This window comes from Alligator mississippiensis, chromosome 15 (assembly GCF_030867095.1).
Source record: "Alligator mississippiensis isolate rAllMis1 chromosome 15, rAllMis1, whole genome shotgun sequence".
Taxonomy (NCBI): Eukaryota; Metazoa; Chordata; order Crocodylia; family Alligatoridae; genus Alligator; species Alligator mississippiensis.
In genome coordinates, this window is record NC_081838.1 from 10,692,902 (window position 1) to 10,713,104 (window position 20,203).

Consider the following 20,203-nt stretch of genomic DNA (forward strand, 5'->3'; position numbering starts at 1 on the left):
CATGGTGCTGTTCCCTTAGGACAGGCAGAAGAGGGCAGACAGTAGAAAAGGGCCCTTAAGGCCAGAGAGGGGTTAATGCTACTTTAGGGTGGGGGGTCCACAGGTGATGCTTGGCACAGAGGTTGGAGTGGGGCAGCAGGTGTCAAAGTGGCTAGCAGGGAGAAGCTGATGCTAGGATCCAGGCAGCCTGGCATGATGCTGCCCATCAGTGCAGGAGGACAGCCCTGCCCAGCGCCCACCACTGTATTCACACCAACTCTCAGATGAACACTTTCGACCTGAAGGTCTAAGGCCTGTTTTAATCAAACCATGCATTCTGCACCAGCTCTTGTCCTTCTCAAATGGGAAGTTCGCGATTCTTGCACCTCAAACACCTTTTATTTGCTTCCCTAAGTCACAACTCTGTCAACAAGGAATCAGGATCTTTAAATGACTTTCTTCTGGAAATGTGTGGAAAGCATCATTGCAGTCAGATTATGTACTACATGCATCTTTTTAAAAAAAAAAGAAAGCATTAAAATGGCATGGTAATTACTAACTGCTGTGATTTTATTTCTTTTTTTACACACACAATTAATGGTTGTTACAACAAATCAAGGTACAAGTGGCATACACAACATACACACACACACATGTGCAAAATAAGTCACAACTGCAGATTCACAATGGGTTGCAAGGCAAACTTAGCATCATAGGAGAAGCAAATGCTGCTTACCTCTTGGTTAACTGTAGGGGGAAAAATGGAAGAAAACTATTCAGGTGGGCTAAGACCTGTCAATTTAGGGCTTGTATGAAATGCAAAATCACTTTCATGAAGTGAAAACCAAAAGGATTAATAAAGACTGACAAGCACAAGAAGTGACAGTTTCATAGAAAGACCTAGTTGCTACCCTGCAAACACAGAACCATTTGATTATATCGGCAATTCTCCAGCAGGGTGCTGCATCACTCTAGGGAGCCAGCCTTCAGATCCTCTCAGGGGTGCCGCAGGGCACCATGCAACATTACCATGATTAGGTGTGCAAACATGATTCAGAAGATAAATCCAGAGATTTCAAACAGGAATCCATAGTATGAAAACATTCTGCCCTGCTGTGGCCTGAATTCTGCAACAAAAAAACTGCTCAATTATTTTTCCATAGTAAAATAATTAGTGAAAAACTAAGAGCTGCTACTTTCCAAGGGGTGTCTCAAGTCTAATAAGGATGAGAACCACTCGTTTATACTTAAAACCTAAACACATTCAAGTAGTACTTGCCAGTTAAAACACAGCAGTTTAAAACTACAACCACCCAGACAAGCATTAAGGGTGCCCAATACATGTGCTGGTTCGTGTTTTAATTATAACACATCAGAGCAGTATAATCGAGTTAGCTCTGCTTTCTAATTACAATGCTCCAGCGTGGCCTCATTGTCGCATGTATAAGCCCCTGAAGGTTTAGAAGTGGCTGGTGGGGTGTTTTATCTAATGTTTGTTGAATGAGGTTTAGATCAGCGGATCCCGTCCTGTGGTACGGGTACCACCAGTGCTACACGTTAACAGATTTGTTATAATTGTTATATGACAAAGATTTGCTGATAGCACTTAAGGTTGTAGCATTTTAAATTGGTGGTGTGCAATCTATCAGAGTTTGGGAACTGCTGGTTTAGATAAAGCATCCCATGGCCATTTTCAAAGCTGAAGGGGCTTATGCACCCGATGGTGAGGCATTTTAATTAGAGCGGCTACCTAGGAACCACTCTAAATAAAACACCCCCACCCCCAAACACATGTATAGGCAGCTTAAATTCTGAATTGGGATTCAAACAGTCTTATAGAATGTGCGTCTGAGATTTCTTTTTATACCGAGATGCCACTGTAGCCAATTCATGCACGTACCATCAGCACACTAGTTTTGTTCTATTAACGACATAAGTTTACAAGTGAATCTGAGCATGTTTGCATGCAACACCTGTGCTTCAGGTTTTGAGGTGGGGCACCTGCATGGGCCACAGGGCCGGAAAAGGAGCAGAAGTGGCCATGATTAGAGAAGGGGCAATTGCAGGCCAGCAATTTACACCCTGGTCCAGTTCACTCCTCAGTCAGGACAACTCTGCGTCCCCTTGGCTGCCCTCTTCTCTCCTGGAGACACAGGTAGCACTTTGAATTTTAAAATAAAAAGCTAACCAATACTTTTCTTCATCTAAGAATTTAGTGTTTGAAGACAAAAAAAAACCCAAATACACACCCATTTCTATGGGAAACAGTCTACTTGGGCCACCTAGGCGGAGGTTTCTAGCCCCCACAAAAAATCCATGGTTAGTTTTCATTATGATGTTTGCTTTTCAATTCAGTTTTCAGGAACTATTTCCTCTCTGGTCAGAGCCATTTTCAGTATTTTCAGTTACTCTGTCTGGAAAGATTTTGTTTTCTTACTTTTTTTAAATCAATGACCCCTTTAGTTAACCAAAAATCGTTTCCCCGCAAGCATTTCCACTTCAGGATTTACATCCAAAATACAAACAGGAAATTCAGAACAATTAGAAGGCAGTTTGCAGAGCTCTGCACAATTCACTGCTGATCCACCCTTTGCTGTTCCCCTCCCAGAGGTGTCCTGTCCCACCAGCTCTAGGACTGAACTTTGCATGCCTTCCTCTGGGGGCAGGCAGCATGGAGTTTGCTAATTCAAGGGCATCAAGGGTCTTTAAGAGGCTTGATACCTACCTGGCTGGGGCCATTTGAGCCCAGTTTTCCTCCTGCCCAGGCAGGGGGTCGGACTTGAAGATCTACAAGGTCCCTTCTGACCTGACTTCTATGATTCTATGAATTCGTCACAATGGGAGACTTCTGGTTTTGGCCAGGGCAAAAGCAAGGTGACAGAGAGCAAAAACATTTCCCAGAAGCTGTCAGGAAAATGTAGACTGGAGACATGGGCCAAAGATAAGAAAAAAATGAGGGAAAAGCTTCAAAGAGGTAATTCCCATAAATGTGGTGAAGGACAGGCAGGCGATTCCCCCACACCACCACCCCATTCCCCTCCATAACCTTCCCTGACCTTAGCAGCCCCTCCATGACCCCCTATCACCCAGACCTGCCCAAACCTCCAACTGTCCAGAAGCACGCTCCTAAAAAATCCCTTATGTCTCCTAACTCCCCATCTATTCTAGGCACACTGCTCCACCCTGCTTAGATCAGCGGGCCAGAAGGGCTATACTCCTGCTGTAGCCTCACCCATCCTCTCTGCATGTACTCAGGCCTGGAGCCTGGGAAAGAGGCAGAGCTCAGGCACAGCTGGCTGTGGGGAAGAGCAAGTGGGGCACTGGGTGGCTGTTCAGGGTGCTGGCAGCAGTGGGGAAGATGGGCTGTGATACTGGGGACATTTGTACAAAACTTGCGCCGCAGTGCCAGGCGCTTTTCCAGTGCTGCAGCATTGAGAAAATGGTGGCAGCGTGCTTTTGAACTAAAGCACATCGAAGGTGCTTTAGTTTAAAAATGCACCGCTGACATTTTTTGCATGCTGACGCACATTTCGCCACTTACACAACTGTATATGATGCAGTGCACATCAGCTCACATGCAGGTATGGATCTCCAGTGCTTCTCTGCATGAAAGGGTACATGTAAAAATGCCTGGGGTTTTACCAATGTGGCTAGGCCAGGTAGAGAGAGGAAATTCCCACCTCCCAGCTGAAACAACTGGTCCAGAAAAGCACCTGCTGTGGAGGCTGCTCTGTCAACTGGGGATTGTTGGTCTGTTCCAGCCCATCCCAACCACAGCCCAATTGCCACTCACCCCAATACGAGAAACCTTTCCAAACTTCACTGCTACACTCATAGCTGTCCCAACTCCAACCATCTTCAGGGGGGATTCCCCCATCTTTTCCCAAGGCCCCCTCCAGTCCGGCGGTCCCTTTTCTGCAGAGGGGCTGCTGCTGTCACCATTCTCCAAGAAGCACAACCAACTCTTCCCCCTCCTCCCAACAAACACAACACTGAATTCCAAAGCCCCTAAATTGCACCACCTCAGACAACGCCCAGCGGCGACGTTAAAGGGCACCACTAAGTGCAACATGGGCAACTTAGTGGGAGAAACCAGAGCTCCTGTGGCAGAAGCCTAAGCCCACTTGCCCCACCCCCCATCCCAAATGCAGCTTGTAACTCCAACCATGACCCATTTATGGGGAAACGCTCCCATTCCCAAAGCCACGCAAACCCAGCCTGTAGTGGGGAAGTAGCAGCATTTCACATGAGGTATGGACCTCCCCTCACCCCCTCTTCAGAGTGCAGACTATGAGGAAGAGGCAAGGCAAGAGCTCACAGAAGCTGACCAGTGTGAATGCTGAGGGTCCGACCCATGGGTTCGCTGGTGCTTGGTGAGCGAAGAGCGATGCCTGAAGCTCTTCGTGCACTGAGTGCAGTGGTACGGTTGCTCCCCAGTGTGCACACGCTGGTGGTTGGTAAGAGAGGAGCTGGTCCTGAAGCTCAGCCCACACGTGGCGCAGGGGTATGGCTTCTGCCCTGTGTGCGTGCGCTCATGGCTAGTGAGAGAGGTCCTGTGCCTGAAGCTTGTGCCACATTGTGTGCAGATGAATGGCTTCTCCCCAGTGTGCAGGCGCAGGTGTACGCGCAGGTGGGATGGGTTGCTGAAGCTCCTCCCACAGTCGGGGCAGCAGTGAGGCTTTTCCCCGCTGTGCAGACGCTGGTGCACGCGCAGGTAGGACGGGTCTTTGAAGCTCTTCCCACACTGTTCGCAGCGGTGTGGCCTCTCCCCTGTGTGCAGGCGCTGGTGCACCAACAGGTAAGATGGGTCCGTGAAACTCTTCCCGCACTCTGCACAGTGCTGTGCCGTCTCTGTGCGGTGCACACGTCGGTGCTTGGCGAGTGCAGAGCTCTGCCGGAACCTTTTCCCGCACACTGTGCACTGATATGGCTGCTCCCCGCTGTGTAGGCGCTGGTGCACGCGGAAGTAGGATGGGTCGTTGAAGCTCTTCCCACACTCCCCGCAGTGGTACGGCTTCTCCCCAGTGTGCACACGCAGGTGGACCTGGAGGTGGAACAAGTGGTTGAAGCTCTTCTCGCAGTCGGGGCAGCCGTACGGCTTCTCCCCCGTGTGCACGCGCTGATGCACGCGCAGGTGGGATGGGCGGGCGAAGCGCTTCCCACAGTCCGGGCAGGGGTGGGGGTGCTCTCCCGAGTGTGTCCTCTGATGCTCGGCAAGACGGGATTTATAGCGGAAGCTCTTCCCACACACAGCGCAGGGGTGGCCAGACTCCAGCTGGTGGGTCATCCGGTGCACTCTCAGTTCCTGTTGGCCCCAGAAGCTCTCACCGCACTCACCACATATATATGACACCTCCCCGCTGTGAGTGCTGCCCTCAGGGCTCCTTGGGTTTCCCTGCTCTTTCAATTCTTCCTTATACACAGGGCTCATTTGTGGCTCAGCTGTTCTCTGAACCCACTGTGCAGGTAGCTGGTTTGTGGATGAAACCAGTTCCAGGTTTGCAGGCTCTTCCTCAGGAGGCTGCTGCTCAGCTCTGCTCAGCGTCTCAAAACCTGTTGGATTACAGAAATTAGTCCCTGTCCTGCTGGCAAAGGGAAAGCCCTCCTGTATCCCTTGGTTAGGATGGGACATAGAGCAGGTCCTGGCCCTGGCACTTGTGAGATCAAGAAGTCCAATTCCAAGTAGTTTCATGCTGGGGGTGGAGGGGCTGGTCAGTACACTGCTTGTGTTCTCTAGTGCAGTGGTTTCTCAACCTTTTTTGTACCAGGACCCATCTGTAAACGTCAATGGCCAGTCCCACAGTGCCTCTCACCCCTGACCCACTGGCCTCTGCCCCCAGCCCCTCAGTGCATGGGGGCATATAGGGCATGGGAGCCCCAAGGAGCCCCTTGCAGGCTAGTGCTCTGCCAGCCTGCAAGGGAAAAGCCATGGTTTCCCACATTTTTCTCCTTTAAAGGAGAATCCGTTTTTAAAAGTTTGTTCACAACCCTTTCGTATATTCTTGAGACCCCCTTTTGGGTCACGACACAGGTTGAGAAATGCTGCTCTAGTGAATTTTTCAGATCCAGATTCCCACTGTTTTTCCCCCAAATCCAGGGACAGCTCAAGTGGGAAAACTACATCACCTCATACGCCTAGGGAGAAGACCCATACGGGATGTATGTGATAGCACAGATTGGGGTGGATCTGTAGAGGGGCTCATAGAACTTATCTATACAATTGAGGGTGAGACCAGAGGAATCTGCCTAAAGGAAGAGTAAGGCTTTGCAAGGGCTCATCTATACCACAGCAATGGCAGGAACAGGAGAAGACAGTGCAGAACACTTCTCTTCTAATCTGAGGTCCCAGCTATGCTTGAGCCCCAAAAGTTCACCCGTGATGCTGCTCAAAGCTCATCCCCAATGCTCACTCTTGAACTCCATGTCTCTGGCACTTGTGACAATGATGTCTGTGGACAAGGCCAAAGACAAACTTCTGGGTCTGGAGTGCGTGCAGGGCATGGCCCTTTCTGGGACAGGCCACTGCTGTGGTTTAAATCAAGCCTTAAGGGTTGTTGTGCTTAGAAAGAAAAAGCAAACTACATCAGCCCTTGTCCCTCAAGGAAACGTTCTGGGAAGGGAAGGCTTGCAGCTGACAAGCAGGGCCTAAAAATCAGTTCTCCAGCTCTCCTTTCTGGAAGGAGCAGAGCTTTGTTTCCTACCTGCTTGCTGGGAAGAGTCTGGCCTGGGGAATGAGTCCACAGCAATTTCCTCTGCAGACAAGTCCCAGGTATCTTCCATATCAGAGGAATCTGCACCAGGACAAAAGGCTTGGTGTTAACCAGCATGTAGACTCTAGGTCTCAGGGCCCAGGACTTGTGATACAAAAGCCACCAGAGATGAAGCATGAGTTTATCCTTCATGGCATGAGAGTCTGTGAATCTCACCCATACCCAGAAGCTGTGTTAGTATGCAGCCCAAATCACTGATTAAACGTTGCCTTTATTCCCCTGTCTGTTAGAGGGGAGCTCTGGTTTCAACTAAGCAGGAAGAACCAGTGGCATTGGATAGGAGAGATCCAGTCTCTCTAGTGGCTTCCAGAACTGCTGCCCACCATGACAATTCCCAAGGGGCAAGACAAGTCCCATCATAGTCTACTGGATGGCACTATAGAGATATGCCCACCTTGGGATGGGGTAGGAGCTCTTACACTGCTGAGCAAAGATGGAAATTCCAGCCCACAATACCCTAGGAATAACAGATTTGTTTCTAATATTGAAACATTAGGCAAAGTTTTTGCCCTATCACCATATAAACTCCCCTGTTGGGAGCCCTACCTCCCATGACACATACCTTCCCCCTCACCAAGGTGTGTGAGGCTCAGATTTTCAGAGGAAGGTGACAGGAGGCATTGCTGAAAGGAATGGCATTGCCACAGCCCTAATTATAGGTAGAGGAAAGGAATGGTTGCCTACACCCACATAACTGAAATGCAAAGGAGTGTGAACACACATCTGCATAGACAAGATAGATGAGGGTAAACCACCAGAGGTCAGCACCTTGGGGTGAGAGTTCAGAGCAGGTCTGCAGAGTTCCAGCTCTGCCCATAATTCTGGTAACAAGCAGTTTATAACAAGGGATGGAGGCAAGGGAGCAGAAAGGGATTACCAGGACTCACCTGGGGACAGGCCCTCAAAAAATGCACTTTCTCCAGGGTCCTCATCATCATGGGCCCAGAGCTCCACTTCCCCTCGCTGGATGCGGCAGATTAAGTCTGGTGTGGGACCTTGGTATCCTGTTTGGGGAAGTGCACAAAGAGGGATCGTTTGTTACTCCCCCGCTACAAGATAGAAACAAGAAAATCAAAATTCAAAACACTTCGGATATACAAATGTGAGGAGTATGGGGAACAAACAAGATGAGCTGGAAGTCACAGTCTGTGAAAAAATCACTGGCATGACAGATTTGATGACACAACTCGTGATGAGAATGCCAGCATTGAGGGGTACACACACAGTTTTAGAAAGCAGGGCTGGAAGGAAAGGTGGTGGCATCACCCTATACATCCAAAATATACATACTTATTCCATAGTTCAGGAAGAGGTTAGAGGTTTTTCCTGCACCTGTGGCAGAAGGCTGGACTCAGTGATCTTCCAAGGTCCCTTCCAGCCCTAGTGTCTATGAATCTATGAGAAATTGGAGTATATCTGTATGAAGATGAATAGTGAAAAGGTACAGTTCTGATATAATGGTGGGGACTAGTTATAGATCACGAAGTCAGGAAAGGAAAGGTGGATGAGATGCTCTTCAAGGGGGTGACAAAATTGTCCAAAAATTATGAGACCGTATTATGAGACTGTATTGAAGGGAGACTTGAAATTTTCCAGACACCTGCTGAAAGAATCTCACAACCAAACATTCAATGTTAAACAAGTTCCTAACTTTGTGGAGGACAACTTCTTGTTGCAGACAGCTGAGGATACAACAGTGGGATCATCTATCTTGGATCTTGGGGAGGGGAAACCTGGGAGGAAGTGATCACAGTATGAGAGTATTCATGTTTCTGAAATAGGAAAAGCATGAAGTCAGCAGAATTAAGAAGCTGGATTTTAAAAAGGTGGATTTCAAGCAACCTAAGGAGATAGTAGGCGTAGTGCCACAGGAGAAAAGACTTAAGGATGAAGGAGCCCAGGATGCCTGGGAGCTTCTAAAAGGGGATGGTATTGGACTCCAACAAGAAGCTGTTTCAACATAATGGAAGCATAAAAAGAATGTAAGAGACCAATGGGGCTGCACGAGAAGCTTCTAAGATGCCTCAAAATCAAAAGGAAAGCCTACAGGCAATGGAAGAGGGGCAGGCGACCAAGGAAGCAAAATACAAGTTCCAGGAAAAAGCAAGAACCTGCAGAGACAGGGAAAAAAAAGCCAGGAAAAGCAAGCAAGCAAGCAAGCTTGGTAACGGCAGTTAAAGACAACAAAATGTGTGTTGATCAGAAAAGAAACACCAAGGAAGCTGTGGGTGCACCGTTAAATAGCCATGGCAAACTCTTAACTGAAGATGCAAAGAAGTCGGAGCTGCTCAACAGCTACTTTGCCTCAGTGTTCACAAAAACAAAGTAATGTGCAACCAGACACCTAGGAAGGATTATGTGGATAAGGAAGGAGATGAGCTGAGAGATGAGAAAACAAGAGGGACAGTCAGAGAGGTTCTGATGGGATTATATGAATTCAGACTTCATCCCACGGTACTAAAGGAACTGGTAGAGGAGACCTTGGTAACAATATTAAAAAAAGTTGTGGGTACCAGAGGGCTGGAAAAAGGACAATCAGTCCCCTCTTAAAAAATAAAAAAAGGCATAAAGAAAGACATGGGGAACCGCAAACTGCTTAGCCTCACCTCAATACCTGGGAAGTATTGGAATATATTTTAAGAAAGGCCATTTACAAGCATCTGGAAGAGGAGAGGCAGATAATGAGTAGCCAGCATAGATCTCTTAAGAACAAATCATTCCAAGGAAACTTGATTTTTAACAAACTAACAACCTGGGTGGATGAAGGGAATGCTGTGGATATTATGCATCTCAATTTCAGGAAGGTCCCACATGACCGTCTCGTACATAATTTGGCAAAACATGGGCTAGACAAAGCTACTATAGGAAGGATAAGCAACTGCTCCATAGCTGCAAGTATAGAGTAATTATCGATGAAGCCACGCTGGGACAGCAGGGAACTTTGAGCGGAGCCCGCCCCGGTCTGCCCCGAGCCCAGTGCTGCTCACCGCGTTCGTTAACATACTAGACGTTGCGATAAAGAGCTTTTTGAGCAAATTTGCAAATGAAATGAACTGCAAAGGACTGCAAACATGCTGGAGGTTAGGTTAGTCAAGGATCCATATGGGATGGTTTGGATAGGGATGATCCTGCCTCAGGTAGGGAGTTGGACAAGATGACCTCTGGAAGTCCCCTCCAGCCCTGCTTTTCTCTGAGTCTTATGAGAAAAAGCTCTGCAGCCCAGGACAGGTGGATACCCTAGAGCAGAGGTCCCCAAACCTTTTCTTACTGCATACCCTCCTTTTAGATTTAACCAGCTGCATGCATACCCCCACCAGCACAAATTTTATATTTTACCCCCTTAAAAGCCAATAATTACTATAATGAAAATTAAACCCACCATTACACATTTTCTCCTGCGTACTGCCCAGTGATATCTTGCGTACCGCTGGGTGCACACATACCATAGTTTGGGAATCCCTGCTCTAGAGGACCATGCTCGGCAACAGGACAACGAAGCAGAGCTTGGCCTAGCTATTCCTAATTTAAAGATGAAAAGCTGGAAGTTAGAACAAAGCCAGAGCTATGTAGCGCTCCTATCGTACTACAGAGCTTGATACACATACACTTTGAGATACAGGGAAGCCAAAGCTGGTAAGACCTTCAAGTTTGTGTGTTAGAAATCAAGGAGAGAAGAACAAGGAAGACACACCACTGAAACATGCAGACTAGAGCAGGTAAACGTCTGGCCGAGGTGCAATATGTAAGAAAGTAAACAAGAAATAACTTTTCCCAAGTAGGGATCTGGTGACTCTTTATGAGCAACGGTTGGTGACGGTGTGGATGTACCGGGAGGGCAGAGGGAGAGATCACCTTGCAAAATAACTAACTGCCGATAACGGAAGCTCGAGGAGTCAGACCGAGGGGAAGACCCAAGAGAAGGAGTCGATGTAACAGAGGAGGATTTTAAAAAGTCAGAGATGTGGGGCAGAAAATTTTCCACTGCTTTGTTTTTCTCTGTGGGAAATTTTTCATTTCTAAAAATTCATTAGTAACAATGCACGGACGCCAGTACAATATTAGGCAAGCTTGGCAGTTTCAAAGTTGTAACGAATGTTTCCCTAGGCAGTGTGAGAGAGAGTATATATAACGTTTCCTTGATTTGTAAGCAGGAGGACAAATACGCTCACATAAACAATCCAAACCAAAAATCGAGTTATGAGTCCGCCCAATTGGCTGTGACACGGCCCCCGCCCGTATCACGCGCAGTTCTCCGGGTGTGCTAAAATTAGTGTGTTGACAATTTTTAGTCTCTTCATTTCCCCACCCCCGTAAATTTAAGGAAACAGCGTCAGGGCGGCGCGCGCCGTTGTGCGTCGGCTTCACAAGTATTCCAGTAAAAATATATTCTTTTCCATACGAAGCGTTGAATATAACACCTCCGCGTCCCACTCCCGGCTCACACAGTCAAGCCGTTTCCCCTGACGTCCCGCCCAAAACGGTCTTGCAGGAGTTGATGACGGTTGGACCTGATCATTTAAGCCGCGTAGACGTAACCCCCCCCGCGGGGCAGAGCCGGGCCGGCGCGCGGGGCCTTACCCAGGGACACGAGCGCGCGGTAGTTCCGCAGCATCTGGTCCCGGTAGAGCCCCTTGTCGCCGTCCCGCAGCAGCCGCCACTCGGCCCGCGTGAAGCGCAGCGCCACCAGCTCGAAGGCCTCCCGCAGCTGCGGCCCCCGCCCGTCCCGGGACGCGCCTGCCTGGGCCGGGCCCACCGCGGCCATCCCGCCCGCCCGCCCGGGGCACCGGGCCCCGCCGGGGACGGGACAGGCCTGCCCGCAACGCACCAGCCCCCAGCCCAGCCGCGCGAGGCCACCGCCAGCGGCACCGGAACTGCTCGCAGCGTCATCTCCGGGCCCTATGGTTGCTGCGCACCCACTCTGGGGGGGCTCGGAGGACCGGGGCTCTATGGTTGCTGCACCGGTTGTTGGACTGGGACTCTATGGTTGCTGAGCATCCGCTCTGGTGGGCCTGGAGGACTGGGACTCTATGGTCAACGCGCGCCCACTCTGGTGGGCCCGGAGGATGGGTGCTCTATGGTTGCTGAGCATCTGCTCTGGTGGGCTTGGAAGACTGGGACTCTATGGTCACTGCACACCCACTCTGGTGGACCTGGAGGATGTGCTGGAGGATTGGTGCTCTATGGTTGCTGAGTATCTGCTCTGGTGGGCCTGGAGGACTGTGACTCTATGGTCACTGCACGCCCACTCTGGTGTGCCCAAACCATGGGCTGGAGGGCTGGTGCTCTGTGGTTGCTGAGCATCTGCTCCGGTGGGCACGGAGGACGGGCTCTCCGTGCAGGGCATGTACAGCTCTTGCAGCATCAGAAGTGCTGCAGCCAGAGCTCGCGGCCTGTGCACATGTGCGTGTGCCCGTGACCCAGGAAGGAAACTGTGACAAGCTGGAGGCCTCCTGTCCTCGAGCGTTCATCTCCCTTGCTGCTGGGCCCAGACCTCCACCTTGCTGAGATCATGGGGTCGCCATCTCCACACATCAGCTTCCTCATGTTCAACCAAGTGACGGGCAGGCTTCTACCACAGGAAACAAGGCACCCACCTGCAAAAGCCCTGCGCCATGAGCCAGGGGTGACGGAGACAGGACTACTGAATCTGGGAGTCTCTAGCTACAAATCTGCATGGAGGTGGTTGGTAGCCTGATGGTTGCCTTGCCCATGATCGAATGGGTGTCTGTAACATGTGAGCCATGCAAGGAACTGCTAGATAGATCTCCATCTTGTCAGACTCATTATGAACTTCCAGCTTGATCTGAAACATCAAAAACAGCCCAAAGCAATGCAATGGACTCTCTGCACCAAATCTCTGAAAGACCTGAAGGTCTGTAAGGATCTCCATGAAAAGCTCCCTTCCCCATCTGCAAATGAAGGCAACACTGAGGAACTCTGCAAGGGGTGTAAAACCTCTGTCCATATTGCCTATGCTGAATCCACTGGATACACCACCCACTGACTGGTGATGCGAGATCCAAGCCCTTCTCGCCTGAAAGAGAAGGGCTCATTCTTAGTAAGATGACACCTCATCTGAGCAGAAGAAGGAGATGTACCAGCTCCTCAAAGCTGAAGCACGAAGGAATATCCAAGAAATCAAAAATCAGCGGTGAGATGCGAATATGACGTGCAGAGCTTTTTTGAGGCAATGAAAGCCATCCACGGCCCAACTTCCAGTGGTCCTATGTTCCTGTGGTCACAGAATGGCTTGATGCTCCTTAAAGACATGAGGCTGAAGTTGTTCCCTTTTCCCAGTTCCTTATTCCTAGTTCCTAGTTCCTTTTTCAAAGGCAATCTTTACACGAGTAATGGTGGCTAGTAATAAATTACACAAGGTAAAGAGTTAGGTTTTCACCAAAAATGTATATTTACTAATAACAATTTAAAGTAATATCCTGTATCAGATACATTGCCCTGAATAAGAAAATGAGATTAGGATGGGATTATGGGGCAAAATTTTTTTCAGTTTATCCAAAACCACATGTCTCTGCAATTGGGGGTGTCTCTTGAAGAAGGCTGGGAAGAGTCCCGCACAGCCCATAGCTCAGGTCCTGCATGCCGGGCTGTCTATTGACAGGCCCCTAGGCCTAAATAAGGAGCTGGGTTTAGGCTGGGATTACAGGTGGAAATCCTATTTGGGTCACCCCAAAACATACATCTACACCATTGGGGGACTCTCCTGAACAATCTGGATCAGGTCCTTGCCTGACCTGAAACTCAGATTTTGAGTGCCAGGCTGTCTACTGACAGGCCCTCAGAATTGAATAAAATGGATTTTGGCTGAGATTACAGGTGGACATCTTTTCAGGTCACCACAAACCACACGTCTCTGCCACTGGAGGACTTTCTTGAAGAAATTTGAGCAGGCCCCGACCTGACCTGAAACTTGGCAAGTGCCAGGCTGCCTACTAAGGCTCCCGAGCCAACTATGAAATAAGGAACTGGATTTGGGCTGGGATTATGATACGAATCCTCTTCAGGTAACTCCAAAACATATGATTCTGCCAGTGGGAAACCATCCTGAAGAAGCCAGTATAGGTCCTAGCCTGACCCAAAGCTCTGTTTTTGTGTGCCAGCCTGCTAGCCCATCCACCCAGATCTGTGATAGGTAATTAGCCCCAAATAACGAGCTGAGTTTCGGCTGGCATTACCACAAAAAATCCTTTTGGATCATCCCGAGACAGAAATCCCTGCTGCTGGGGGACTACCTCGATGAACTATTGGATAGGCCTGGCCCACAGCGCGTGTATCAAGTGCCAGCTGGCCAAATGAGAGTCTCCCAATTCTGTGTGCTAAATCCACTGCGATGAATCAGAAACTGAGTTTGGGCTTGGTTTACTGGGAAAAACCAGCTTTGGATCATCCCAAATTGCAAGTCTCCACTTTTGGTGAACCCTCCTGGAGAAGCCTGGGCTCACTTTTTCCATTACAAACTTACAAATAATAGCACTCCACTCAGTTACATGTGTTATGCACATAACCCTGCAATAAGAAGCTCAGCCCAGCTGCTGCCCTCCCCAGCCCAGCCCAGCCCAGCCCAGCCCAAAGCAAGGGCTGCACAGCCTGCCCTGCCCAGGCCGGCAGCCCCGCCAATGCAAGCCCAGCCCGGGGCCGGCGGCGCACGTGGGTGCTGGCCGGGGACCTTTCCCCGTTAGTATAGCGGTGAGTATCCCCGCCTGTCACGCGGGAGACTGTGGTTCGATTCCCCAATGGGGAGGCTCCCTTTTGCACAGCCCCCCGTGGGCTAGGGAGCCCCTCCAGGACCAAGCCTCCAGCCCGAGGGAGCGACGGCCGCACAGAGCTTGGCGCTGCTTCCGCGGGACCTCAGCTGGGCTCAAGGCCCAACACACACAGCACTGGCCCTTGCTGGCCCGCCGCCTGGGCCCCCGGGGCTGCTGACACAGGCCGCAGCACGCGGTGCCAAGGGGCAGGGGCCAGCTGGAGTGCCCCTGGGCCTGGGGCTCCAGGCAGGCAGGCCCCAGGAGGCAGGAAGCGCACAAGAGCCAGTGCAGTGGGGGACAGTTGGCACACACTCCCTTCCTGGGCCCTGGCCTTGGCTAGTGCCGCAACCCAGGGACCGTCTCCAAATTCCCTGCCCCTCTCGCTGCTTCCCTCTCGTCCCTCGGCGAAGCCTGCACGTGGCAGCACGGCACTTGCGCAGGGGCCAAGGCAGGCCTAGCAGTTTTGTTGTTGTTTTTTAATGGATCCAGGTACAGCCTTTTCCCATCTTTCGCCAGAAAATGCCCGCTTTTCATGCCAGCCAGAGGAGGAAGCAGGAGCTGGCCACTTCTTTCTGAGAGAGGGAGAAGCCAAGAGAGAGGTAGGAAAGAGCAGAGAGACATGGGAAGGAAAGGAGCCCAACCCTAGTGCGGGAGGCGAGCGAATGGAAAGAGCTGGAGCGAGTGCGTTGGGAGAGGAGAGCAGCCCCAGGAAGGGAGGACACAGTGGGCTGAGGCCAGGGGCCGGGGTGTGCACAGGCCACCGTCCACAAGTGCATGGGTGACCGCAAATGATGAGCCGAGACGCGTTCCTTGGTGCATGGTGTTTATTGTGAGTTGGGAATGGGCCCTAGGGGATGACCCCTGCTCAATGCCCAGAGGAAGGCAAAAAACCTCCCGGGTCTGTGGCCAATGTGCCCCGGAGGAAAATTCCTTCCTGACCCCAAATGTGGCGGTCGGCGGCCCCTGGGCATGGGAGCAAGGGCCATTGTGCTCAAGCCCCTGCTGGATACTAGGCTTACGGGCCCGGCTGCCCTCCGCCCCGGCACTGACGCTTGCTCTGGCTCTTCTGTCCTTTCTTCCTGTCCCTGCTGGTTCTTCTCACGCCTTCCTTCCTTCCTGCCTTCCTTCCTGCCTTCCTTCCTGCCTTCCATGCACCTCCTCCCCCAGCCCTGCCTTTCTCACTCTCCCAGTGCGCACTCCCTGCCCTTTTCCCCAATCCTGCCTCTTTATTCAGCTGTCAGGTCTGGTCTGTGCTGTGGGGGTGTTGGCCCGTGTCGTACACCGTGGCGGCAAAGGATCTCCATCGATGCCTGCTCCCAAGCTAGAAAGGTGCAGGGAGGGTGCTTCGCGCAAGCCTGCTTGGCTTGATTCCACTTTTCGTGTGACTCCTTCTGCAACTGGCCTTGAGCAGGAGGGAGTACCTCCCTCCACTCAGGGCCACGTGCTGTGGGCCCTGACCCAGGGGCAAACAGCAGAGTCCCTGGCAACCGCCCCAACATTCCCTGCATCATAATCGACTTGCGTGACATCATGGCCACAGGTCTTATTGGGCATTGTGAGCTAAGGGCCCTGCTTGGCCTGCTCCCTTACCTGACCCTGATGTCATCTGGGGTCTTTGTGCCGTCCCCTCTCTCACATTGGAGAGTGCCCTCAAGCAGCTGGGCTGAATTTCCTCGGGGGATATATGGCCCTTGTGCCTCCACCCGGTTCTCCCCTTTCGCAGCAGGTGTTTCTAAATGCTTAGCTCTTTTCAGAGGCATTGCAGTGTCTGTGGCCATTCCTGTGTGGTCAAGTCCTCGTGCAGATAGGCTTTCCCTCTGAAAGTAAGCGCCAAGCTAAAGATTGTGTCCTGGCTGCTCCCGGCAGGTGGTGGACCTCGGGGGAAACACAAATCCCTTCTGCGTGCTGTGGGCCTGTGCTCCTCCCTGACATGAAGCTGTCAGATCAGGGGAGGCAAGCAGTGCGTGACACCAGGTTCCCCACATGGGGCGGGCTCGCGGTGCCCCACTTGTGTGCCTTTCTGTTGCTTTGACGCTTCTTGACTTTGCCTGCCAGGTGCATGTGAGACCAGTCTGCATGTCCCAGAGTCTGATCTGCACAAATGCCCTGCAATTCTCTAGAGGCTCCTACACTGCACCGATCTCTGTGGTATCTGCGTGTCCCCAGTTTTGTGATAACTACCACCTTCCTTGTGTTTTTCTGTAATCCTGCCCCTGGGACAGCAGGGTGTGTACAGGGGGAACGTTTTAAATCGTTTCAAATTATCTCTGTTGGTATTTATGTTGCTGATGTTCGCAGCGGTGCCGGCTCGGGCATGTTTCCATAGGCTACATTGGAGAAACCGAAGTCATGAAAACTTGCCAGGCATTTAGAGGGAAAGCTGGCAAGGTTGGATGGTGCTGTGCTTTCATGGGGGCCAGCCCCTGAGATAGTTCTGGAGTTTAAAGCCAGCTTTTCCCTCTCTTCCCCTTTTTCCCTGCCTTGTTCCTGCACCTAAAACACAAACAGTAACTGAGAATCGGACCCAGAGGTCCAGAGGTGGATACACCTCTGTGGCTATCCAAAAGGCTTCCTTTGTCTCAAAACCTCTGGCGGCCTGAACTTGTGGTACCTTTGCTGGCTCACAAACTTTCTCCGCAGTCAAGGCCTGATTCCAGCGGAAGGCAGGCATGAAACTGCAACATCTAGTTTATAAAAGTGAACTTTTTGGCCTCTTTGCTCGAACAGTGCTGGGCTTCTGGTGTTACCTGCAGAGTCCCACCTCTTGCACTGGATTCCTTTCCCCTGGGAACAAAAGATCCTGCTTGCTCCCGCAATACAGGATTGTGAAACAAAGGATTTGCATCCTAGTTCACTCTGTCCTTGTCTTGCTCCCTCTCCTTCCTGCTCTCTCTCGTACCCTCCGTCGGTGGTTTAAAAGGGTTCTTTTTTTTCCTCTCTGCTGTAACAAGAAACTAGCAATTAACTATTATAAGGCTATTTTACAGTCCTATGGAAACCCCTTCTATCCATTTTGTTTTAAATGGTTATATCTTTTATTCCTAGTTTTCAGGAATATAAAACTTTACAACATTTGCTGCAAACCTTCATACTTTGCTTTGCAGTTTATGTACTGCGACCATGCACTGCGGTGGCTGGGAGCAGTTTCATTAATGGAAATCTCTCTGCAAATCGCGACGTGATTCATATCCAATCTCCATCTGGGCTGGTCCAGTGGTGCAGAGTCTGGAGAAGTGATACTAGCTGAGCATCTAGTCTATTCGGACTGTCAGTTCTTCAAGGCAAGGACCATCTCTGGTGCATGTGGGCAGAGCGGTCAGCCCAAAATGAGAGCCCATCCCTTCAGTGGCCTGGTGATACAAATAAGCCCTAATGAACCCTCTCTGTAATGAGTGCAGCCAGGAGCTCTGTTGATTTCCCCTGCTGCTGCTGATCTGGCCCACAGGTGTTTGTCTGGAGAGGGCCTCAGCCAGTGCAGAAGCCTGGGTGTGCCGTTCCCCTCCGATAAAGGCATTTTAGGATTAATAAGGGGGTCCTGTGATGCACTCAAGCTCAACAAAAGTTTTACGTGCCCGCTCCCCCGGCCCCATCACACAAACAGCAGTTGGCACTGGTTGCTGCTGGCATCGGGGTAGCCGACATTGTGAAGCCCATCCCCATGCTCCCACCCAGAACACCCCATGCCAATGCACCTCTCTGCTTCCACCGAGGCAATAAAAGTCACCAAGAGGCTTTGGCATCCATGCAGATTTGCAGTGAGCTGTACTTTGTTGAAGGCAAGAGCAGCTCATGCCTTTGGAGCTGAGCTCCAGGGTTTGACCCCACTGCCAGGGGCAGGGTGTGCTGCGAGGGATGGTTTTGGCAGGACTGATGGTTTGGTTCCTGGATGGGGCAGCATCTCCACAGCTGAGAAGGGACATTCCTACAAGAGGCAGATCCCTGTGTAACATTGTGGGTTTTGGATACACGACGGTGGTGGAGGATCGGACGTGAGCGCAGGCAGGTCTGCTGCATGTTGAGGACTTAGCCAGTAATGGGGGTCTCTCTTCGAGTATGGAGAAGCAAGTACCAGTTCAGTTTGCAGGCAAGGTTTCATAGTTTCATAGTTGGTCGGGTCGGAAGGGACCTGAGCAGATCATCAAGTCCGACCCCCTGCCATGGCAGGAAAGAGCACTGGGGTCAGACGACCCCGGCCAGGTGTTCGTCCAACCTCCTCTTAAAGACCCCCAGGGCAGGAGCCAGCACCACTGCTCTTGGAAGTTGGTTCCAGGTCCTAGCCGCCCTGACTGTGACGTAACGGCTCCTGATGTCTAGTCTGAACCTACCCTCTGCCAGCTTGTGACTGTTACTCCTTGTCACTCCTGGTAGTGCTCGGGGGAACAGGGACTCCCCCAATGCCTGCTGGTCCCCTCTGACTAGTTTGTAACAGGCCACCAGGTCCCCCCTCAGCCTTTTCTTGTGAAGGCTGAACAGGTTCAGGCCCTTTAGCCTCTCCTCATAGGGCCTGCCCTGCTGCCCCCTGATCATGCAAATGGCCCTCCTCTGGACCCTCTTGATGCTGTCCACATCCCTCCTGATGCGCGGCGCCCAGAACTGGATACAGTACTCCAACTGCGGCCTGACCAGCGCTGCGTAGAGGGGGAGGATCACCTCCTTGGACCTGCTTGAGATGCATCTGTGGATGCACGACAAGGTGCGGTTGGCCTTCCTGACTGCGTCCCCACACTGTCGGCCCATGTCCATTGTGGCATCAATAATGACTCCAAGATCCTTTTGTGCCTCTGCACTGATGAGAAGGGAGTTCCCCAGCCTGTAGATATGCTGCTGGTTCTTCCTCCCCAGGTGCACCACCTTGCACTTGTCAGTGTTGAACCCATCCTGTTCTCATCCACCCACCCCTGTAACCTGTCTAGGTCCAATTGCAGCCTATTCCTCCCTTGTAGCATGCCCACTTCCCCCCACATCTTAGTGTTGTCTGTGAATTTGAACAGGGTGCTTTTTACCCCCTCGTCCAAGTCGCTGATGAAGATGTTGAACAGTGCAGGCCCGAGGACCGAGCCCTGGGGGACCCCACTGCCCACATCCCCCCAGGTCAAAAATGACCCATCTACCACCGCTCTCTGGGTGCGGCCCTCCAGCCAACTAGTGACCCATTTGACTGTGTAGGTGTCAACGCCACAGTCCCCGAGTTTTTTAATGAGAATGGGGTGAGAGACAGTGTTAAAGGCCTTCCTAAAGTCCAGAAAGACTACGTCCACCGTGACACCTAAGGATTGTGTGACCTGGTCATAGAAGGCCACCAGGTTGGTCTGACAGGACCTGCCTCTAATGAACCCGTGTTGGTTGCCCCTAAGCATAATCTCCCCTGCTTACCCAGGACTGAGGTAAGAATAACTGGCCTATAGTTTCCTGGGTCCTCCTTCCTCCCTTTTTTGAAAATGGGAACCACATTGGCCCTTTTCCAGTCCTCTGGCACCACACCAGAGCACCACAAGCGCTCGTAAAGCCGTGCCAGGGGTCCTGCAATGACCTCCGCTAATTCCCTCAGCACTCTGGGGTGGAGATCGTCAGGACCAGCTGATTTAAATATGTCCAGTCCCTCCAGAAGTGCCCTGACTAGATCCTCACTGACACTGGGCCTGGATGCGCCTCCCCCAGGGCCTGAGGGGGTCCCGGCGGGCGGGCTGATCT

General features: G+C 51.3%; 1 protein-coding gene across 1 annotated transcript; it reads right to left on the reverse strand.

Annotated features, from left to right (window-relative positions):
- Positions 1-527: 527 nt before the first annotated feature.
- Positions 528-11,742, reverse strand: LOC102558917 (zinc finger protein 883). The gene is made up of 4 exons (XM_019487027.2): positions 11,328-11,742; positions 7,637-7,753; positions 6,681-6,770; positions 528-5,532 (listed from the first exon to the last, which is right to left on the reverse strand). Exons 1-4 carry the CDS (start codon positions 11,509-11,511, stop codon positions 4,268-4,270), a joined length of 1,656 nt encoding a protein of 551 aa, XP_019342572.1. The 5' UTR covers positions 11,512-11,742; the 3' UTR covers positions 528-4,267.
- Between the last annotated feature and the right edge of the window lie 8,461 nt (positions 11,743-20,203).